Source organism: Hypanus sabinus, chromosome 26 (genome assembly GCF_030144855.1).
Source record: "Hypanus sabinus isolate sHypSab1 chromosome 26, sHypSab1.hap1, whole genome shotgun sequence".
NCBI classification, from domain to species: Eukaryota; Metazoa; Chordata; class Chondrichthyes; order Myliobatiformes; family Dasyatidae; genus Hypanus; species Hypanus sabinus.
Genome location: NC_082731.1, coordinates 3,051,646 through 3,075,235, shown reverse-complemented (window position 1 = coordinate 3,075,235; position 23,590 = coordinate 3,051,646). Strand labels below are relative to the sequence as shown.

At 43.4% G+C, this 23,590-nt stretch overlaps 1 protein-coding gene across 2 annotated transcripts in view; it reads right to left on the bottom strand.

Moving 5' to 3' along the window:
* Window positions 1–23,590, bottom strand: part of rsph4a (radial spoke head component 4A) — a 61,747-nt gene that overhangs the window by 12,576 nt on the left and 25,581 nt on the right. For both annotated transcript variants that reach the window (XM_059951384.1, XM_059951383.1), the window contains exon 2: window positions 8,948–9,182. In XM_059951384.1, the coding sequence (XP_059807367.1) occupies window positions 8,948–9,182 (235 nt within the window). The remainder of the gene's footprint in view (window positions 1–8,947; window positions 9,183–23,590) is intronic.

Sequence of the window (23,590 nt, the reverse complement as noted above, 5' to 3'; positions counted from 1 at the left end):
CTTCGCACCATGCCACCAGGTTCTTAATTTCCTCTCTGTACTCAGACTCATCATTACCCAAGATGCGGCCTACAATTGTGGTGTCATCAGCAAACTTATATATTGAGTTCGATGGAAACTTGGCTACACAATCATGGGTGTACAGTGAGTACAGCAGGGGGCTGAATACACAGCCTTGTGGGGCACCGGTGCTCAGAGTGATTGTAGAGGAGAGCTTGTCCTCTATCATTACATATATTCCAAAAAATGAAGAAATATTCAAATGGTAAAATAGTACAACCATGGCTGACGAGGGAAGTCAAAGCTACTGTAAAAGCAAAAGAAAGGGCCGACAACAAAGCAAATATTAGTGGGAAGATAGAGGATTGGGAAGCTTTTAAAAACATAGAGAGAACAACTAAAAAAATCATTAGAAGGGAAAAGATGAAATATGAAAGCAAGCCAGCAAAGTGGATAGTAAAAGTTTTTCCAAGTATGTTAAAAATAAAAGAGAAATGAGAGTGGATATATAGGGCAGCTAGAAAATGAGGGTGGAGAAATAATAACAAAGGAAAAGGAAATGGCTGATGAACTAAATGAGTATTTTGCATCACTCTTCACTGTAGCAGTATTTCTGCTGCTGTATAGTATGTGAAGGAAGAGAAGAGGGTGCAGCTACTATTACAAGGGAGAAGTTGCTCAAAAAGCTGAAAGACCTAAGGGTATATAAGTACCCAGACTGATAAACTGCACCCTCGGGTTCTGAAAGAGGTAGCATTAGAGTTTGTGGTGGCATTTGAAATTATCTTTCAAAAACCATTGTACTCTGGTATGGTGCCAGAGGACTGGAAAATTGCAAATGTCATTCCACTCTTTAAGAAAGGAGGAAGGCAACAGAAAGGAAATTTATAGACCAGTTAGCCTGACCTCAATGTTTGGGAAGGTGTTGGAGTCAATTGTTAAGTATGAGGTGATGGAGTACTTGGTGACACAGGACATTATAGTACAAAGTCAGCATTGTTTCCTTCAGGGAAAGTCCTGCCTGGCAAATCTGTAGGATAGATAAAGGGGATGTAGTGGATGTTGTATATTTGGACTTTCAGAAGGCCTTTGACAAGGTGCCACACATGAAGCTGCTAACCAAGCTAAGAGCCCATGGTATTACAGGAAAGTTACTAATATGGTTAGAGTGTTGGCTGATTGGTAGGAAGTAGCGAGTGGGAATAAAAGGATCCTTCTCTGGTTGGCTGTCAGTGACTAGTGGTGTTCCGCGGGGGGGGGGGGGGGGTGTTGGGACCACTTTTTTTTATGCTGTATATAAATGATTTAGATGATGGAATAGATGGCTTTGTTAACAAGTTTCAGATGATACGAAGATTGGTGGAGGGGCAGGTAGTGTTGAGGAAACAGGTGTGATGCAGAAGAACAGAGAGATTAGGAGAATGGGCAAGGAAGTGGCAAATGAAATACAATGTTGGAAAATACATGGTCATGCACTTTGCTAGCAGAATAAATGTGCGGACTGTTTTCTAAACGGGAAAAAAATCCAGGAAACTGAGATGCAGATGGACTTGGGAGTCTATGCAGAAAACCCTAAAGGTTGACTTGCAGGTCGAGTCAGTGGTGAGAAAAGCAAATGCCATGTTAGCATTCATTTCAAGAGGTCTAGAATACAAGAGCAAGGATGTGATGCTGAGGCTTTATAAAGCACTGGTGAGACCTCACAGTGAGTATTGTGAAGAGTTTTGGGCCCCTCATCTTAGAAAAGATGTGCTGGCATTGAAGAGGATCCAGAGGAAGTTCACAAGGATGATTACAGGAATGAAAGGGTTATCATACGAGGAATGTTTGATGACTCTGGGTCTGTACTCACTGAAATTCAGAAGGTGAGGGGAGACCTCATTGAAATCTTTTGAATGTTGAAAGACCTAGACAGAGTAGGTGTGGAAAGGATGTTTCCCATGGCGGGAGAGTCTAGGATAAGAGGGCACAGCCTCAGGATAGAGAAGCATCCATTCAAAACAGAGATGCAGAAAAATTTCTTTAGCCAAAGGGTGGTGAATTTGTGGAATCCGTTACCACATGCAGCTGTGGAGGCCAGGTCGCTGGGCATATTTAAGGCAGAGGTTGATAGATTCTTGATTAGACATGGCACCAAAGGTTATGGGAAGAGGGCTGGGAACTGAGGTTGAGAAGTAAAAAAAGGGGATCAGCCATGATTGAATGGCAGAACAGACTCAATGGGCCAATGACCTAATTCTGTTCCTATGTCTTATGGTCTTATTAAGGACCCTCATCATCCAAGACACACCCTCTTTTCAATACCATAAGACATTGGGACAGAATTACGCCATTTGATCCATCACTACAGTTATGGATGAGGAACACGAGCCTAAAGATGTGCACTCATCTTTTTGGAAACAGCTTCTTTCCCTCTATCATCAGATCACTGAACAATCAGTGACCCCATGAACACTATCTCACTATTCCCCTTTCACACTATTTATTATGAACTCCATCACTTTGTACTGGAGCATCAGCTGGACTTCACTGCTCAAGTCCCTTCCAATTTATGAGAATTACTACTTGGCCCATTGGATCCATGCTGGCTTCTCACCGAATCAGTCTTATTCCCCTCCCTCCCAATTATTCCCCTGTAGCTTTGCAATTTATTTTCTGTCATACGCCCATTAATGCCTCAGTTTCCACATACCTAAATTAAGAGATAACCTTCACCTGCCAGTTAACCTACCAGCACAGCTGTGTCCATGCTGATACTAAAGAGGCATGAGGAAGTACTGAGGCTCAGAATGTCTGGTGATGTGTCTATCTGGATTCACTATTATGAATCAACTATAGAATGTCAGTTGATGCTGTGTATAGATAAGCACGTTAAAGTATGATAGATTTTTAGCAAAACTGAAGCTGATGAGGTTAAGGAGATTGTAACTGTTTAATACCAAACTGGCTAAAGGCAAGAGGAGAAAATAATAATGAACAATCTACAAGGAGCACTGCCAGAAGAAAGCAGCTTCTATCATTATGGATCTCCACCACCCAGGCCGGGCTATCTTGTCACTGCTGCCTTAGGAAGGAGGAACAGGGGCTTCAGGACGCATACCACCAGCTTCAGAAACAGTTGTTACCCCTAACCCATCAGCCTCTTGCATCAGAAGGGATAACTTCACTTATGGACTTATAGACTCACTTTCAAGGACTCTATAATTCCTGCTCTCAATATCACTTATTTAATTATTTTTTATTCGCTTTGTTTGTATTTGCACTATTTGTTTCTTGCACATTGATTGTCAGTTTTTGTCTGTAATTTTCCATTGATTCTGTTGTATTTCTGTCTTCTACTGTGAATGTCTGCAAGAAAATGAATCTTAGGGTAGTATATGGTTACATTTGCATACTTTCATAATAAATTTACTTTCAGATTCTGCAGTTTCTTTTGAGTCCAAAGGAAAGTCTGCAATAGCTTCCACCAGAGGTCAGTATTGAACCTTCTAGTCTGATATGAATTAACAACCTGAATTTTTGTACATTGAGAACTTTTCAAATGGCAATGAATCTGGAAACACAGTAAACAGGAGGATTTAAATAGATTAATTAAGGACAGATGAAATTTAAGTGCAGAGAACTATGGTGAGGTAATTTCAGCAGAAACAGCAATACAAACAAAATTGTACCATTTTAAAGGTGTTTCAAGGACAGATAAACATTGTGAATTGTACACTCCAATCTTTGAAAGTGTCAAAACAAATTTTATAAAAGACTGGTGGAGAACAAAAGAAGCCTTCATATAGCACACAAGGCTGTTGAAGAACTTAGACATCACCTATCACCCCACCAGCCTCCACATAACCTCCATAACTTCCACCATCTCCAACTGGATCCCGCCACCAAGCATATCTTTCTCTTTCCTCCCCCCCCCCCCCCCCCACTTACTGCTTTCCACAGGGATTGGTCCCTACATGACTCCCTTGTTTATTCATCCTTCCCCACTGATCTCCCTCCTGGTACTACACCTGCCCCTACACCTCCTCCCTCACTACCAATCAGGACCCCAAACAGTCCGTCCAGGTGAGGCAACACTTCACCTGAGAGTCTGTTGGGATCACCTAGTGTATCTGGTGCTCCCAGTGTGGCCTCCTGTATATTGGTGAGATTAGACGTAGATCGGGAGACCACTTCACCAAGCATCTATGCTCCATCCACCAGAAAAAGTGGGATCTCCCATTAGCTACCCATTATAATTCCACTTCCCATTCCCATTCCGACATGTCAGTCCGTGGCTTCATCTACTGCCATGATGAGGCTACAATCAGATTGGAGGAGCAACACCTTATATTGCATCTGGGTATCCTCCAAACTGATGGCATGAACATTGATCTCTCAAACTTCCAGTAATGGCCCCCCTCCCCCTTTCCCTCATCATTCCCCATCCCCATTTCCTTCTCCTTACTTGCCCATCACCCTCCAGTGCTCCTCCCCCTTCCCTTTCTTCCATGGCCTTCTGTCCTCTCCTATCAGATTCTCCTTTCTCCAACCCTTTGTCTCTTTCACCAAGCATCCTCCCAACTCTTTACTTCACCCCTCCATCCTCCTGATTTCACTTATCTACCAACCTTGTATTTCTTCCTCCCCTCCCCGCACCTTCTTACTCTGACCTCATCTTTTTCTCCAGTTCTAATGAAGGGTTTCAGCAATTTACTCTTTTCCATAGATGCTGCCTGGCCTGCTGAGTTCCTCCAGCATTTTGTGTGTATTTGCTTGGATTTCCAGCATCTGCAGATTTTTTCTTGATTGAGATTAACAGACTGGTGTCAAGACTTGACCAGAAATGTCAACTGTCTATTCCCTCCATAGATGTTGCCTGATGCGTTGAGTTCCTCCAGCATTATGTTGCTCCAGAGACCAGCATTTTCAGTCTCTTGTGTCTCCAATTGTTCCTAATAACTTTATTTTGATAATAAATTTACTTTGAACTTTTCATATAACTGGTTAGACTTCAGATGGAGTACTGTTCTGGGCTTGGGGAAGATGTAGATATTTTCTTCAATGGTATCAGAGGTATGAAAGATGTGAGTTACATACAGTATATGGAAAAGATGGAGAAGCAGAGAATACATAAAACAGCACAGCAAAGTTACAGGCCATTAAGCCCATAATGCCATACTAATCTAAATCTCCTCTGCTCATAAATGATCAATATCCCTCCATTCCCTGTCTAACAGTCTTTTAAACACCACTATCATATCTACATCCACCACTACCCCTGCAGCCCCTTCAAGGCACTTACTAGTCTGTGTATAAAAAAACTTGACTTACACATCTCATTTAAAAGTTCCTCCTCTCAGCTTAAAATGCATGTCCTCTACTACTTGACAGTAGTTTTTGAATGCTTTCAGTAGAGAACATAAGGTGGCACTCAAAACCTTGCATGGTTTTAGCTGTAAATACAAGGAGAAAATGGTAGAATGGGCACTAATCATAGTTGCAAGATAATTCCCAAAATTATTGGAGACTGCAACAGGAAAGAAAAGTCAATGGCCTGTACAACCCCTTCTGAAACTTCTCAGCAGATGTCAGTGAGAAGCATTTCTGAGCAGCCCAAGAGCTGAGGGCAATTAGACCGTAAGACCATAAGACATAGGAGCAGAATTCGGCCACTTGGCGCATCAAGTCTGCTCCGCCATTCAATCATGGCTGATCCTTTTTTCCTCCTCAGCCCACTCCCCGGCCTTCTCCCTGTAACTTTTGATGCCATAAGACAGGAGCAGAAATCAGCCATCTGGCCCATCGAGTCTGCTCTGCCATTCAATCTTTGCTGATCCTTTTTTTGTCTCCTCCTCAACCCCAGTTCCCAGCCTTCTCCCCGTAACCTTTGATTCCACGTCCAATCAAGAACCTATCAATCTCTGCCTTAAAAACACCCAACGACCTGGCCTCCACAGCTGCAAGTGGCAACAAATCCCACAAATTCACCACCCTCTGGTTAAAGAAATTTCTTCTCATCTTTGTTTTAAATGGATGCCTCTCTATCCTGAGGCTGTGCCCTCTTGTCCTCGACTCCCCGACCATGGAAACATCCTTTCCACATCTACTCTGTCTAGGTCTTTCAACATTCAAAAGGTTTCAATGAGATTCCCCCTCATCCTTCTAAATTCCAGTGAGTACAGATCCAGAGCCATCAAACGTTCCTCATATAACAACCCTTTCATTCCCAGAATCATCCTTGTGAAACTCCTCTGAAGCCTCTCCAATGCCAGCACATCTTTTCTTGGATGAAGAGGCCAAAACTGTTCACAATACGGAAAATGAAGCCTCATTATTTCCTTATAAAGCCTCAGCATCACATGCCTGCTCTTGTATGCTTGACCTCTTGAAATTAACGCTAACATTGCATTCGTCTTCATCACCACCAACTCTGCCTGCAAATTAACCTTTAGGGTGTCTGGACAAGGACTCCCAAGTCCTATGCATTTCAGATGTTTAGATTTTCTACCTGTTCAGAAAATAGTCTGCATATTTATTTCTACTACCAAAGTAAATGACCATGAATTTTCCAACATTGAATTTCATTTAGCATTCTCCTAATCTAAGTCTTTCTGCAGCCGACCTGTTTCCTCAACACTACTTGCCCCTCCACTAATCTTATCATCTGCAAGTTTGCAGATGATACGAATCCATCTATTCCATCATCTAAATCATTGATATACCACATAAAAGAAGCAGTCCCAACACCGAACCCTGCGGAATGCCACCAGTTACAGGCTGCCAACCAGAAAAGGATCCTTTTATTCCCACTCGCTGCCTCCTACTAATCAGCCAGTGCTTTACCTTTACTGTAATTCCATGGGCTCCGAACTTGGTAAGCAATCTCATATGTGGCACCTTGTCAAGGCCTTTTAAAAGTCCAAATATACAACATCCATTGCATCCCCATTATCTATCCTACGTGTAATCTCCTCAAAGAATTCCAACAGGTTCATCAGGCAAGATTTTCCCTTAAGGAAACCATGCGGACTCTGTCTTATCTTGTCCTGTGTACTCCACAATCTCATCCTTAACAATTGAGTCCAGCATCTTCCCAACCATGAGGTCAGGCTAACTGGTCTATAGTTTATTTTCTTCTGCCATTTTCCTTTCTTGAATAGTGGAGTGTCTTTTGTAATTTTCCAGTCTTCTGACACCATGCCAGAGTCCAATGATTTTTGAAAGATCACTACTAATGCCTCCACAATCTCTACTGCTACCTCTTTCAGAACTCTGGAGTACAGTTCATCAGGTCCGGGTGATTTCGGTGCCCTTAAGTCTTTTGAGCACCTTCTCCCTTGTAATAGTAACTGTTCTCAGTTCTCTTCCCTCACACCCTTCAACAACTGGCACACTGCTAGTGTCTTCCACAGTAAAGACTGATGCAAAATACTCATTTAGTTCATCTACCATATCCTTGTCCCCATTATTATTTCTCCAGCTTCATCATCTAACAGTCCTACATCCACTCTCATCAATCTTATTTCTTATCTATATAAAAAGCTTTTACTATCCACTTTGATATTGTTTGCAAGCTTGCTTTCATATTTTATCTTCTCCCCCATAATTCTTTTAGTTGCTCTCTGTTGGGTTCTAAAAGCTTCGCAATCCTCTGTTTTCCCGCTAATTTTAGCTTTGTTGGATGACCTCTCTTTTGCTCTTACATTAGCTTTGACTTCCCTTGTCAGTCACGATTGTACTATTTTGCCATTTGAGTATTTCTTCATTTTTGGAATGCTTCTGTCCTGCACCTTCCTAATATTTCCCAGAAACTCACGTCATTGCTGCCCTGCCAGCATCTCCTTCCAGTTTACTTTTGCCAACTGCTCTCTCATACCACTGCAGTTTCCTTTACTCTACTGAAATACCACTATGTCAGACTTTATTTTCTCCCTATGAAATTTCAATCATATTGTGATCACTGTCTCCTATGGGTTCTTTTACCTTAAGCTCCCTAATCACCTTCATTACGTAACACCCAATCTCCTAGTAGGTTCAATACCATACTGCTCTAAAAAGCCATCTCATAGGCATTCAACAAACTCACTCTCTTGAGATTCATTTCCAATCTGGTTTTCCCAATCAACATGTTGAAATCTTCCATGATTATCATAACATTGCCCTTTCGATACACCTTTTCTATTTCCTGTTGTAATCTGTGGTCCACATCCCAGCTACTGTTGAGAGGCCTGTATATTACTGCTATCAAGGTCCTTTTACCCTTAATTAATTGTTCTTGTTTGGTTACCCTGACATTAATCAGTTGACTCAAAGTTCAAAAAAGTTCATTGTTTTGCAGGCATTCACAGTAGAACAGAGAAATTCAATAGAATCAATGAAAAACTACACACACAATGCAAAACTACACACACCATGTGGAACCTGGGGCTCCTGTACCTTCTTCCTGATGGCAGCAGTAAGAAAAGATTATAGCCTGGATGGTGGGTGTCCTTGATGATGAATGCTGCCTCTTTGTGGCAGCACTCCTTGTAGATGTGCTCAGTGTTGGGGTGTGCTTTGCCTGTGATGGACTGGGCTTTTCCATTCATAGGCTTTGGTGCTTCCATACCAGCTTGTGATGCAACTGGTCATGATACTAGAGTACAGGAATGAATTCCCTGGTGTGATATACAGCTGAATCATCAGTGAGCTGTTGGTACCTACTGTTGATCCTCCACACTACACCACTCATTCAGCCTCTGTACATTTCTGTTCCACAATACCTGGCATCTGCTGTCTTCCCAATTTGTTACACCTACTTAGTGACAATGCAAACACTTACTTAGTGAAAAGGACAGGAAAGGGAATAATAGGGACTAGTGTTGTGTAAATAAAACTGATTTGTGGGCAGAACAATTTGTGGGAATTTCTGGGCTAAATTATCACCAAAGACTCTAAGTCACTTGATCAGGAAAACAGTACTTACCACTTCTTCCTCAGGATCCACTCCCTCTTCTTCCTCCACTGCCTTGATAAAGAGGGATTTCTGAACTTCCGCTAAACTGTATGCCAATGAAATTTCATATTCATCTTGCAACGTGTCTATCTTCTTGGAGAACTGTAACTTTTTGATTCTCTTGCTGATATCTTCGATGATGTCCACAGCGTTGACGGGCCTTTCGTCCAGCACCTTGGTTATCAACTCAGAGAGATGATCATAGCTAAAAGGGCAGTAACAAAGAGATTAAAGAATTTCATGTTACCTCCTACCAGATACATTCTTTTTAACTTCTTTTAAACCTTCTCTTCTGTTTTCTTGCTTCCTTCTCCCTCTGGAATATCTGCCTAATATAGTTTTCCTTGAGAAACATGCATAAAATGCTAGAGGAACTCTGCAAAATCAAACACATGTACCTGTGATCCTCACTGGGTCCAAACTAGGAAGCTTGCAAATGGAGCTAGGAACTATGTAGCATGAGTAACAGATGTAGGTATGATACTTTTCAACATCTGCAGAAACCTTGGGTTTGTGTATTTTTCCTTTGCTGTTTCCGCCTATCACCAACCACAATCTCTAACTTCTCCCTCAGTAGCTCATCATCCCCCACCTTACCTGGTTTCACCTATTACCCAACAGCCATGATTTAAGCCATGAATAATGCATACTATGACCTCATTATAAACCTTAATCTGCAACTTCCATATGGGTTGCAGCAGTCCAAATACGCTGATAAGCACCATCTTCTCAAGGCCAATTGGAAGGGAACTATAAACACTGACACCCACTGCCGGCAGATTGATCCTTAGAAATTAAATCGTGGGGCTTTCTATTTCTTATTCATTCGTGTGGACTACAATTCATACATTGTACAGGAATCAGTGCAAGGTATCAACCAAGCTGTGAGCAGTCATTGCCTTTCAGGGAGGCTGTGTGGATGAACAGTCTCACCCAGTACGTTGAGATTCAGTGGGTAGTGTGTATTGGTAGGAAGCACATGTAGAATTATGTCAATAGTTAGAACAAAGATAAAAAACCTGGAGGAACAGCTGTTAGCTACATACATTTACAAGAAAGAAAGCACATAAAAGAAACTTTGTAGATTAAAGTAAGGTTTCTTGTTATATATTTTATCCTACCAAGGACACCGTAAATCCTATAACTTCCCCACACACTGGAGCAGGATTCAATGTCACAGATTAAGTAAATACATTATTGAATTCAGGAGGATATTGTTGCCCAAGACTGATAAGAATGCGGTGTTTGTCAACATGGGTAGATGCATTTAAGTAGAGACATAGGACAGAAGAAGGAACCACCATTTCTTGGTCTACAAAAGGCATAAACAAAAGAGATTCTATAGATGCTGGAAATCCAGAGTAACACAAACAAAATGTTGGTGGAACTCAGGTCAATGAAAATGAAAAAGTCTACATTTTAAGCTGAGACTCATCATTAGTACTGGAAAGAAGGGGGAAAATGCCAGAATAAAAAGGCAGGGAGAGCTGAAGGAGGACAAGCTGGAAGCTGATATGTCAAGCCAGCTGCCTGGGAAAGGTAAAGGGCTGAAGAAAGACCCTGATTGGAGAGGAGAGTGGAATGTAGGAGAAAGGGAAGAGTGTGCGGCAACAGGGGAAGTTGAGACGGGTAAGGAGAAGAGGTAAGAGCTAGAGTGGGGAATAAAAGAACAGAGAGGGGAGAAGAAAAAAAAGCAAAAAAAAGTTAACAGGAGGAGGATAAATTGATGTTCCTGCCATCAGGTTGGAGGCTACCCAGACAGAACACAAGTTTCTGTTTCTCCACACTGAAAGGAGCCTCGTCATAGCAGAAGAGGAGTCCACAGACTGACATGTCAAAAGGGGAATGGAGACAGGAATTAAAATAGTAGGCCACAGGGAAATTCCACTTTGGTGGGTGGAGCAGATTTCTCGAGAAAGCAGTCTCAGGAGAATGTCATTGCCTTGAGAGTGACACGAATGTGGTGTTTGACATCAAAAGGAGCACAAGGGTAAGATAGGGGCAGTTAAGTAAAGATTACGCACAGACATGGGGACAAAAGGACAGAAACCATACCCTAAGTTTACACAGGGACATGGGGACAGAAGGATGAAAACCACATTCCTTAGTTTACACAGGGACATGGGGACAGAAGGATGAAAACCACATTCCTTAGTTTACACTCGAACATGGGTACAGAAGAAAGGAACCACTATTCCTGGGTTTATGCACAGAAGAAAATAAACCACCATTCTTTGATTTACACAATGACATTGGCATAGAAGGAAGGAAACTACCATTCCTTGGTTTATGCACAGACATGGGGACAGAAGTAAGATAACCGCCGTTCCTTGGTTTACATATGGATAAGGGGACAGAAGGATGGAAACCACCATACCTTGGTTTACATATGGATAAGGGGACAGAAGGAAGGAAACCACCATACCTTGGTTTACATATGGATAAGGGGACAGAAGGAAGGAAACCACCATACCTTGGTTTACATGTGGATAAGGGGACAGAAGGAAGGAAACCACCATACCTTGGTTTACATATGGATAAGGGGACAGAAGGAAGGAAACCACCATACCTTGGTTTACATGTGGATAAGGGGACAGAAGGATGGAAACCACCATACCTTGGTTTACATATGGATAAGGGGACAGAAGGAGGGAAACCACCATACCTTGGTTTACATGTGGATAAGGGGACAGAAGGATGGAAAGCACCATACCTTGGTTTACATATGGATAAGGGGACAGAAGGATGGAAAGCACCATACCTTGGTTTACATGTGGATAAGGGGACAGAAGGATGGAAACCACCATACCTTGGTTTACATGTGGATAAGGGGACAGAAGGATGGAAAGCACCATACCTTGGTTTACATATGGATAAGGGGACAGAAGGATGGAAAGCACCATACTTTGGTTTACATGTGGATAAGGGGACAGAATGATGGAAAGCACCATACCATGGTTTACATGTGGAGATGAGGACAGAAGGAGGGAAACCACCATACCTTGGTTTACATATGGATAAGGGGACAGAAGGATGGAAAGCACCATACCTTGGTTTACATATGGATAAGGGGACAGAAGGATGGAAAGCACCATACCTTGGTTTACATATGGATAAGGGGACAGAAGGAAGGAAACCACCATACCTTGGTTTACAGGTGGATAAGGGGACAGAATGATGGAAAGCACCAGACCTCGGTTTACATGTGGAGATGAGGTCAGAAGGATGGAAACCACCATACCTTGGTTTACATGTGGATAACGGAACAGAAGGATGGAAAGCACCATACCTTGGTTTACATGTGGATAAGGGGACAGAAGGATGGAAACCACCATACCTTAGTTTACATGTGGATAAGGGGACAGAAGGATGGAAACCACCATACCTTGATTTACATGTGGAGATGGGGACAGAAGGAGGGAAACCACCATACCTAGGTTTACATGTGGATAAGGGGACAGAAGGATGGAAACCACCATACCTTAGTTTACATGTGGATAAGGGGACAGAAGGATGGAAACCACCATACCTTGATTTACATGTGGAGATGAGGACAGAAGGAGGGAAACCACCATACCTTGGTTTACATGTGGATAAGGGGACAGAATGAAGGAAACCACCATACCTTGGTTTACATGTGGATAAGTGGACAGAATGAAGGAAACCACCATACCTTGGTTTACATGTGGATAAGGGGACAGAATGATGGAAACCACCATACCTTGGTTTACATATGGATAAGGGGACAGAAGGAAGGAAACCACCATACCTTGGTTTACATATGGATAAGGGGACAGAAGGAAGGAAACCACCATACCTTGGTTTACATGTGGATAAGGGAACAGAAGGATGGAAAACACCATACCTTGGTTTACATGTGGAGATGAGGACAGAAGGAGGGAAACCACCATACCTTGGTTTACATGTGGATAAGGGGACAGAAGGATGGAAACCACCATACCTTGGTTTACATATGGATAAGGGGACAGAAGGAGGGAAACCACCATACCTTGGTTTACATGTGGATAAGGGGACAGAAGGATGGAAAGCACCATACCTTGGTTTACATATGGATAAGGGGACAGAAGGATGGAAAGCACCATACTTTGGTTTACATGTGGATAAGGGGACAGAATGATGGAAAGCACCATACCCTGGTTTACATGTGGAGATGAGGACAGAAGGAGGGAAACCACCATACCTTGGTTTACATATGGATAAGGGGACAGAAGGATGGAAAGCACCATACCTTGGTTTACATATGGATAAGGGGACAGAAGGATGGAAAGCACCATACCTTGGTTTACATATGGATAAGGGGACAGAAGGATGGAAACCACCATACCTTGATTTACATGTGGAGATGAGGACAGAAGGAGGGAAACCACCATACCTTGGTTGACATGTGGATAAGGGGACAGATGGATGGAAACCACCATACCTTAGTTTACATGTGGATAAGGGGACAGAAGGATGGAAACCACCATACCTTGATTTACATGTGGAGATGAGGACAGAAGGAGGGAAACCACCATACCTTGGTTTACATGTGCATAAGGGGACAGAATGAAGGAAACCACCATACCTTGGTTTACATGTGGATAAGTGGACAGAATGAAGGAAACCACCATACCTTGGTTTACATGTGGATAAGGGGACAGAATGATGGAAACCACCATACCTTGGTTTACATATGGATAAGGGGACAGAAGGAAGGAAACCACCATACCTTGGTTTACATATGGATAAGGGGACAGAAGGAAGGAAACCACCATACCTTGGTTTACATGTGGATAAGGGGACAGAATGAAGGAAACCACCATACCTTGGTTTACAGGTGGATAAGGGGACAGAATGATGGAAAGCACCATACCTTGGTTTACATGTGGAGATGAGGACAGAAGGATGGAAACCACCATACCTTGGTTTACATGTGGATAAGGGGACAGAAGGAAGGAAACCACCATACCTTGGTTTACATATGGATAAGGGGACAGAAGGATGGAATGCACCATACCTTGGTTTACTTATGGAAAAGGGGACAGAAGGATGGAAAGCACCATACCTTGGTTTACTTATGGATAAGGGGACAGAAGGAAGGAAACCACCATACCTTGGTTTACATGTGGATAAGGGGACAGAAGGATGGAAAGCACCATACCTTGGTTTACATATGGATAAGGGGACAGAAGGAAGGAAACCACCATACCTTGGTTTACATGTGGATAAGGGGACAGAAGGATGGAAAGCACCATACCTTGGTTTACATGTGGATAAGGGGACAGAAGGATGGAAACCACCATACCTTGGTTTACATGTGGAGATGAGGACAGAAGGAGGGAATCCACCATACCTTGGTTTACATGTGGAGATGAGGACAGAAGGAGGGAAACCACCATACCTTGGTTTACATGTGCATAAGGGGACAGAATGAAGGAAACCACCATACCTTGGTTTACATGTGGATAAGTGGACAGAATGAAGGAAACCACCATACCTTGGTTTACATGTGGATAAGGGGACAGAATGATGGAAACCACCATACCTTGGTTTACATATGGATAAGGGGACAGAAGGAAGGAAACCACCATACCTTGGTTTACATATGGATAAGGGGACAGAAGGAAGGAAACCACCATACCTTGGTTTACATGTGGATAAGGGGACAGAATGAAGGAAACCACCATACCTTGGTTTACAGGTGGATAAGGGGACAGAATGATGGAAAGCACCATACCTTGGTTTACATGTGGAGATGAGGACAGAAGGATGGAAACCACCATACCTTGGTTTACATGTGGATAAGGGGACAGAAGGAAGGAAACCACCATACCTTGGTTTACATATGGATAAGGGGACAGAAGGATGGAATGCACCATACCTTGGTTTACTTATGGAAAAGGGGACAGAAGGATGGAAAGCACCATACCTTGGTTTACTTATGGATAAGGGGACAGAAGGAAGGAAACCACCATACCTTGGTTTACATGTGGATAAGGGGACAGAAGGATGGAAAGCACCATACCTTGGTTTACATATGGATAAGGGGACAGAAGGAAGGAAACCACCATACCTTGGTTTACATGTGGATAAGGGGACAGAAGGATGGAAAGCACCATACCTTGGTTTACATGTGGATAAGGGGACAGAAGGATGGAAACCACCATACCTTGGTTTACATGTGGAGATGAGGACAGAAGGAGGGAATCCACCATACCTTGGTTTACATGTGGAGATGAGGACAGAAGGAAGGAAACCACCATACCTTGGTTTACATGTGGATAAGGGGACAGAAGGATGGAAACCACCATACCTTGGTTTACATATGTATAAGGGGACAGAAGGATGGAAAGCACCATACCTTGGTTTACATTTGGATAAGGGGACAGAAGGAAGGAAACCACCATACCTTGGTTTACACACTGACTTGTGGACAGAATGATGGAAAGCACCATTCCTTGGTTTACATGTGGATAAGGGGACAGAAGGATGGAAACCACCATACCTTGATTTACATGTGGAGATGAGGACAGAAGGAGGGAAACCACCATACCTTGGTTTACATGTGGATAAGGGGACAGAATGAAGGAAACCACCATACCTTGGTTTACATGTGGATAAGTGGACAGAATGAAGGAAACCACCATACCTTGGTTTACATGTGGATAAGGGGACAGAATGATGGAAACCACCATACCTTGGTTTACATATGGATAAGGGGACAGAAGGAAGGAAACCACCATACCTTGGTTTACATATGGATAAGGGGACAGAAGGAAGGAAACCACCATACCTTGGTTTACATGTGGATAAGGGGACAGAAGGATGGAAAACACCATACCTTGGTTTACATGTGGAGATGAGGACAGAAGGAGGGAAACCACCATACCTTGGTTTACATGTGGATAAGGGGACAGAAGGATGGAAACCACCATACCTTGGTTTACATATGGATAAGGGGACAGAAGGAGGGAAACCACCATACCTTGGTTTACATGTGGATAAGGGGACAGAAGGATGGAAAGCACCATACCTTGGTTTACATATGGATAAGGGGACAGAAGGATGGAAAGCACCATACTTTGGTTTACATGTGGATAAGGGGACAGAATGATGGAAAGCACCATACCCTGGTTTACATGTGGAGATGAGGACAGAAGGAGGGAAACCACCATACCTTGGTTTACATATGGATAAGGGGACAGAAGGATGGAAAGCACCATACCTTGGTTTACATATGGATAAGGGGACAGAAGGATGGAAAGCACCATACCTTGGTTTACATATGGATAAGGGGACAGAAGGATGGAAACCACCATACCTTGATTTACATGTGGAGATGAGGACAGAAGGAGGGAAACCACCATACCTTGGTTGACATGTGGATAAGGGGACAGATGGATGGAAACCACCATACCTTAGTTTACATGTGGATAAGGGGACAGAAGGATGGAAACCACCATACCTTGATTTACATGTGGAGATGAGGACAGAAGGAGGGAAACCACCATACCTTGGTTTACATGTGGATAAGGGGACAGAATGAAGGAAACCACCATACCTTGGTTTACATGTGGATAAGTGGACAGAATGAAGGAAACCACCATACCTTGGTTTACATGTGGATAAGGGGACAGAATGATGGAAACCACCATACCTTGGTTTACATATGGATAAGGGGACAGAAGGAAGGAAACCACCATACCGTGGTTTACATATGGATAAGGGGACAGAAGGAAGGAAACCACCATACCTTGGTTTACATGTGGATAAGGGGACAGAATGAAGGAATCCACCATACCTTGGTTTACAGGTGGATAAGGGGACAGAATGATGGAAAGCACCATACCTTGGTTTACATGTGGAGATGAGGACAGAAGGATGGAAACCACCATACCTTGGTTTACATGTGGATAAGGGGACAGAAGGAAGGAAACCACCATACCTTGGTTTACATATGGATAAGGGGACAGAAGGATGGAATGCACCATACCTTGGTTTACTTATGGAAAAGGGGACAGAAGGATGGAAAGCACCATACCTTGGTTTACTTATGGATAAGGGGACAGAAGGAAGGAAACCACCATACCTTGGTTTACATGTGGATAAGGGGACAGAAGGATGGAAAGCACCATACCTTGGTTTACATATGGATAAGGGGACAGAAGGAAGGAAACCACCATACCTTGGTTTACATGTGGATAAGGGGACAGAAGATTGGAAACCACCATACCTTGGTTTACATGTGGATAAGGGGACAGAAGGATGGAAAGCACCATACCTTGGTTTACATGTGGATAAGGGGACAGAAGGATGGAAACCACCATACCTTGGTTTACATGTGGAGATGAGGACAGAAGGAGGGAATCCACCATACCTTGGTTTACATGTGGAGATGAGGACAGAAGGAAGGAAACCACCATACCTTGGTTTACATGTGGATAAGGGGACAGAAGGATGGAAACCACCATACCTTGGTTTACATATGGATAAGGGGACAGAAGGATGGAAAGCACCATACCTTGGTTTACATTTGGATAAGGGGACAGAAGGAAGGAAACCACCATACCTTGGTTTACACACTGACTTGTGGACAGAATGATGGAAAGCACCATTCCTTGGTTTACATGTGGATAAGGGGACAGAAGGATGGAAACCACCATACCTTGATTTACATGTGGAGATGAGGACAGAAGGAGGGAAACCACCATACCTTGGTTTACATTTGGATAAGGGGACAGAAGGAAGGAAACCACCATACCTTGGTTTACACACTGACTTGTGGACAGAATGATGGAAAGCACCATTCCTTGGTTTACATGTGGATAAGGGGACAGAAGGATGGAAACCACCATACCTTGATTTACATGTGGAGATGAGGACAGAAGGAGGGAAACCACCATACCTTGGTTTACATGTGGATAAGGGGACAGAATGAAGGAAACCACCATACCTTGGTTTACATGTGGATAAGTGGACAGAATGAAGGAAACCACCATACCTTGGTTTACATGTGGATAAGGGGACAGAATGATGGAAACCACCATACCTTGGTTTACATATGGATAAGGGGACAGAAGGAAGGAAACCACCATACCTTGGTTTACATATGGATAAGGGGACAGAAGGAAGGAAACCACCATACCTTGGTTTACATGTGGATAAGGGGACAGAAGGATGGAAAACACCATACCTTGGTTTACATGTGGAGATGAGGACAGAAGGAGGGAAACCACCATACCTTGGTTTACATGTGGATAAGGGGACAGAAGGATGGAAACCACCATACCTTGGTTTACATATGGATAAGGGGACAGAAGGAGGGAAACCACCATACCTTGGTTTACATGTGGATAAGGGGACAGAAGGATGGAAAGCACCATACCTTGGTTTACATATGGATAAGGGGACAGAAGGATGGAAAGCACCATACTTTGGTTTACATGTGGATAAGGGGACAGAATGATGGAAAGCACCATACCCTGGTTTACATGTGGAGATGAGGACAGAAGGAGGGAAACCACCATACCTTGGTTTACATATGGATAAGGGGACAGAAGGATGGAAAGCACCATACCTTGGTTTACATATGGATAAGGGGACAGAAGGATGGAAAGCACCATACCTTGGTTTACATATGGATAAGGGGACAGAAGGATGGAAAGCACCATACCTTGGTTTACATATGGATAAGGGGACAGAAGGATGGAAACCACCATACCTTGATTTACATGTGGAGATGAGGACAGAAGGAGGGAAACCACCATACCTTGGTTGACATGTGGATAAGGGGACAGATGGATGGAAACCACCATACCTTAGTTTACATGTGGATAAGGGGACAGAAGGATGGAAACCACCATACCTTGATTTACATGTGGAGATGAGGACAGAAGGAGGGAAACCACCATACCTTGGTTTACATGTGGATAAGGGGACAGAATGAAGGAAACCACGATACCTTGGTTTACATGTGGATAAGTGGACAGAATGAAGGAAACCACCATACCTTGGTTTACATGTGGATAAGGGGACAGAATGATGGAAACCACCATACCTTGGTTTACATATGGATAAGGGGACAGAAGGAAGGAAACCACCATACCTTGGTTTACATATGGATAAGGGGACAGAAGGAAGGAAACCACCATACCTTGGTTTACATGTGGATAAGGGGACAGAATGAAGGAAACCACCATACCTTGGATTACAGGTGGATAAGGGGACAGAATGATGGAAAGCACCATACCTTGGTTTACATGTGGAGATGAGGACAGAAGGATGGAAACCACCATACCTTGGTTTACATGTGGATAAGGGGTCAGAAGGAAGGAAACCACCATACCTTGGTTTACATATGGATAAGGGGACAGAAGGATGGAATGCACCATACCTTGGTTTACTTATGGAAAAGGGGACAGAAGGATGGAAAGCACCATACCTTGGTTTACTTATGGATAAGGGGACAGAAGGAAGGAAACCACCATACCTTGGTTTACATGTGGATAAGGGGACAGAAGGATGGAAAGCACCATACCTTGGTTTACATATGGATAAGGGGACAGAAGGAAGGAAACCACCATACCTTGGTTTACATGTGGATAAGGGGACAGAAGGATGGAAACCACCATACCTTGGTTTACATGTGGATAAGGGGACAGAAGGATGGAAAGCACCATACCTTGGTTTACATGTGGATAAGGGGACAGAAGGATGGAAACCACCATACCTTGGTTTACATGTGGAGATGAGGACAGAAGGAGGGAATCCACCATACCTTGGTTTACATGTGGAGATGAGGACAGAAGGAAGGAAACCACCATACCTTGGTTTACATGTGGATAAGGGGACAGAAGGATGGAAACCACCATACCTTGGTTTACATATGGATAAGGGGACAGAAGGATGGAAAGCACCATACCTTGGTTTACATTTGGATAAGGGGACAGAAGGAAGGAAACCACCATACCTTGGTTTACACACTGACTTGTGGACAGAATGATGGAAAGCACCATTCCTTGGTTTACATGTGGATAAGGGGACAGAAGGATGGAAACCACCATACCTTGATTTACATGTGGAGATGAGGACAGAAGGAGGGAAACCACCATACCTTGGTTTACATGTGGATAAGGGGACAGAATGAAGGAAACCACCATACCTTGGTTTACATGTGGATAAGTGGACAGAATGAAGGAAACCACCATACCTTGGTTTACATGTGGATAAGGGGACAGAATGATGGAAACCACCATACCTTGGTTTACATATGGATAAGGGGACAGAAGGAAGGAAACCACCATACCTTGGTTTACATATGGATAAGGGGACAGAAGGAAGGAAACCACCATACCTTGGTTTACATGTGGATAAGGGGACAGAAAGATGGAAAACACCACACCTTGGTTTACATGTGGAGATGAGGACAGAAGGAGGGAAACCACCATACCTTGGTTTACATGTGGATAAGGGGACAGAAGGATGGAAACCACCATACCTTGGTTTACATATGGATAAGGGGACAGAAGGAGGGAAACCAGCATACCTTGGTTTACATGTGGATAAGGGGACAGAAGGACGGAAAGCACCATACCTTGGTTTACATATGGATAAGGGGACAGAAGGATGGAAAGCACCATACTTTGGTTTACATGTGGATAAGGGGACAGAATGATGGAAAGCACCATACCCTGGTTTACATGTGGAGATGAGGACAGAAGGAGGGAAACCACCATACCTTGGTTTACATATGGATAAGGGTACAGAAGGATGGAAAGCACCATACCTTGGTTTACATATGGATAAGGGGACAGAAGGATGGAAAGCACCATACCTTGGTTTACATATGGATAAGGGGACAGAAGGATGGAAACCACCATACCTTGATTTACATGTGGAGATGAGGACAGAAGGAGGGAAACCACCATACCTTGGTTGACATGTGGATAAGGGGACAGATGGATGGAAACCACCATACCTTAGTTTACATGTGGATAAGGGGACAGAAGGATGGAAACCACCATACCTTGATTTACATGTGGAGATGAGGACAGAAGGAGGGAAACCACCATACCTTGGTTTACATGTGGATAAGGGGACAGAATGAAGGAAACCACCATACCTTGGTTTACATGTGGATAAGTGGACAGAATGAAGGAAACCACCATACCTTGGTTTACATGTGGATAAGGGGACAGAATGATGGAAACCACCATACCTTGGTTTACATATGGATAAGGGGACAGAAGGAAGGAAACCACCATACCTTGGTTTACATATGGATAAGGGGACAGAAGGAAGGAAACCACCATACCTTGGTTTACATGTGGATAAGGGGACAGAATGAAGGAAACCACCATACCTTGGTTTACAGGTGGATAAGGGGACAGAATGATGGAAAGCACCATACCTTGGTTTACATGTGGAGATGAGGACAGAAGGATGGAAACCACCATACCTTGGTTTACATGTGGATAAGGGGACAGAAGGAAGGAAACCACCATACCTTGGTTTACATATGGATAAGGGGACAGAAGGATGGAATGCACCATACCTTGGTTTACTTATGGAAAAGGGGACAGAAGGATGGAAAGCACAATACCTTGGTTTACTTATGGATAAGGGGACAGAAGGAAGGAAACCACCATACCTTGGTTTACATGTGGATAAGGGGACAGAAGGATGGAAACCACCATACCTTGGTTTACATGTGGAGATGAGGACAGAAGGAGGGAATCCACAATACCTTGGTTTACATGTGGAGATGAGGACAGAAGGAAGGAAACCACCATACCTTGGTTTACATGTGGATAAGGGGACAGAAGGATGGAAACCACCATACCTTGGTTTACATATGGATAAGGGGACAGAAGGATGGAAAGCACCATACCTTGGTTTACATTTGGATAAGGGGACAGAAGGAAGGAAACCACCATACCTTGGTTTACACACTGACTTGTGGACAGAATGATGGAAAGCACCATTCCTTGGTTTACATGTGGATAAGGGGACAGAAGGAAGGAAACCACCATACCTTGGTTTACATATGGATAAGGGGACAGAAGGATGGAAAGCACCATACCTTGGTTTACATGTGGATAAGGGGACAGAAGGAAGGAAACCACAATACCTTGGTTTACATGTGGATAAGGGGACAGAATGAAGGAAACCACCATACCTTCGTTTACATATGGATAAGAGGACAGAAGGAAGGAAACCACCATACCTTGGTTTACATGTGGAGATGAGGACAGAAGGAAGGAAACCACCATACCTTGGTTTACATGTGGATAAGGGGACAGAAGGATGGAAACCACCATACCTTGGTTTACATATGGATAAGGGGATAGAAGGATGGAAAGCACCATACCTTGGTTTACATGTGGATAAGGGGACAGAAGGATGGAAACCACCATACCTTGGTTTACATATGGATAAGGGGACAGAAGGAAGGAAACCACCATTCATTGGTTTACATGTGGATAAGGGGACAGAAGGAAGGAAACCACCATACCTTGGTTTACATGTGGATAAGGGGAGAGAATGATGGAAAGCACCATACCTTGGTTTACATATGGATAAGGGGACAGAAGGATGGAAAGCACCATACCTTGGTTTACATTTGGATAAGGGGACAGAAGGATGGAAAGCACCATACCTTGGTTTACATATGGATAAGGGGACAGAATGATGGAAAGCACCATACCTTGGTTTACATGTGGATAAGGGGACAGAAGGATGGAAAGCACCATACCTTGGTTTACATGTGGATAAGGGGACAGAAGGATGGAAAGCACCATACCTTGGTTTACATATGGATAAGGGGACAGAATGATGGAAAGCATCATTCCTTGGTTTACATATGGATAAGGGGACAGAAGGAAGGAAACCACCATACCTTGGTTTACATGTGGATAAGGGGACAGAAGGATGGAAACCACTATACCTTGGTATACATGTGGATAAGGGGACAGAAGGATGGAAAGCACCATACCTTGGTTTACATGTGGATAAGGGGACAGAAGGATGGAAACCACCATACCTTGGTTTACATGTGGAGATGAGGACAGAAGGAGGGAATCCACCATACCTTGGTTTACATGTGGAGATGAGGACAGAAGGAAGGAAACCACCATACCTTGGTTTACATGTGGATAAGGGGACAGAAGGAAGGAAACCACCATACCTTGGTTTACACACTGACTTGTGGACAGAATGATGGAAAGCACCATTCCTTGGTTTACATGTGGATAAGGGGACAGAAGGAAGGAAACCACCATACCTTGGTTTACATATGGATAAGGGGACAGAAGGATGGAAAGCACCATACCTTGGTTTACATGTGCATAAGGGGACAGAAGGAAGGAAACCACAATACCTTGGTTTACATGTGGATAAGGGGACAGAATGAAGGAAACCACCATACCTTGGTTTACATATGGATAAGGGAACAGAAGGAAGGAAACCACCATACCTTGGTTTACATGTGGAGATGAGGACAGAAGGAAGGAAACCACCATACCTTGGTTTACATGTGGATAAGGGGACAGAAGGATGGAAAGCACCATACCTTGGTTTACATTTGGATAAGGGGACAGAAGGATGGAAAGCACC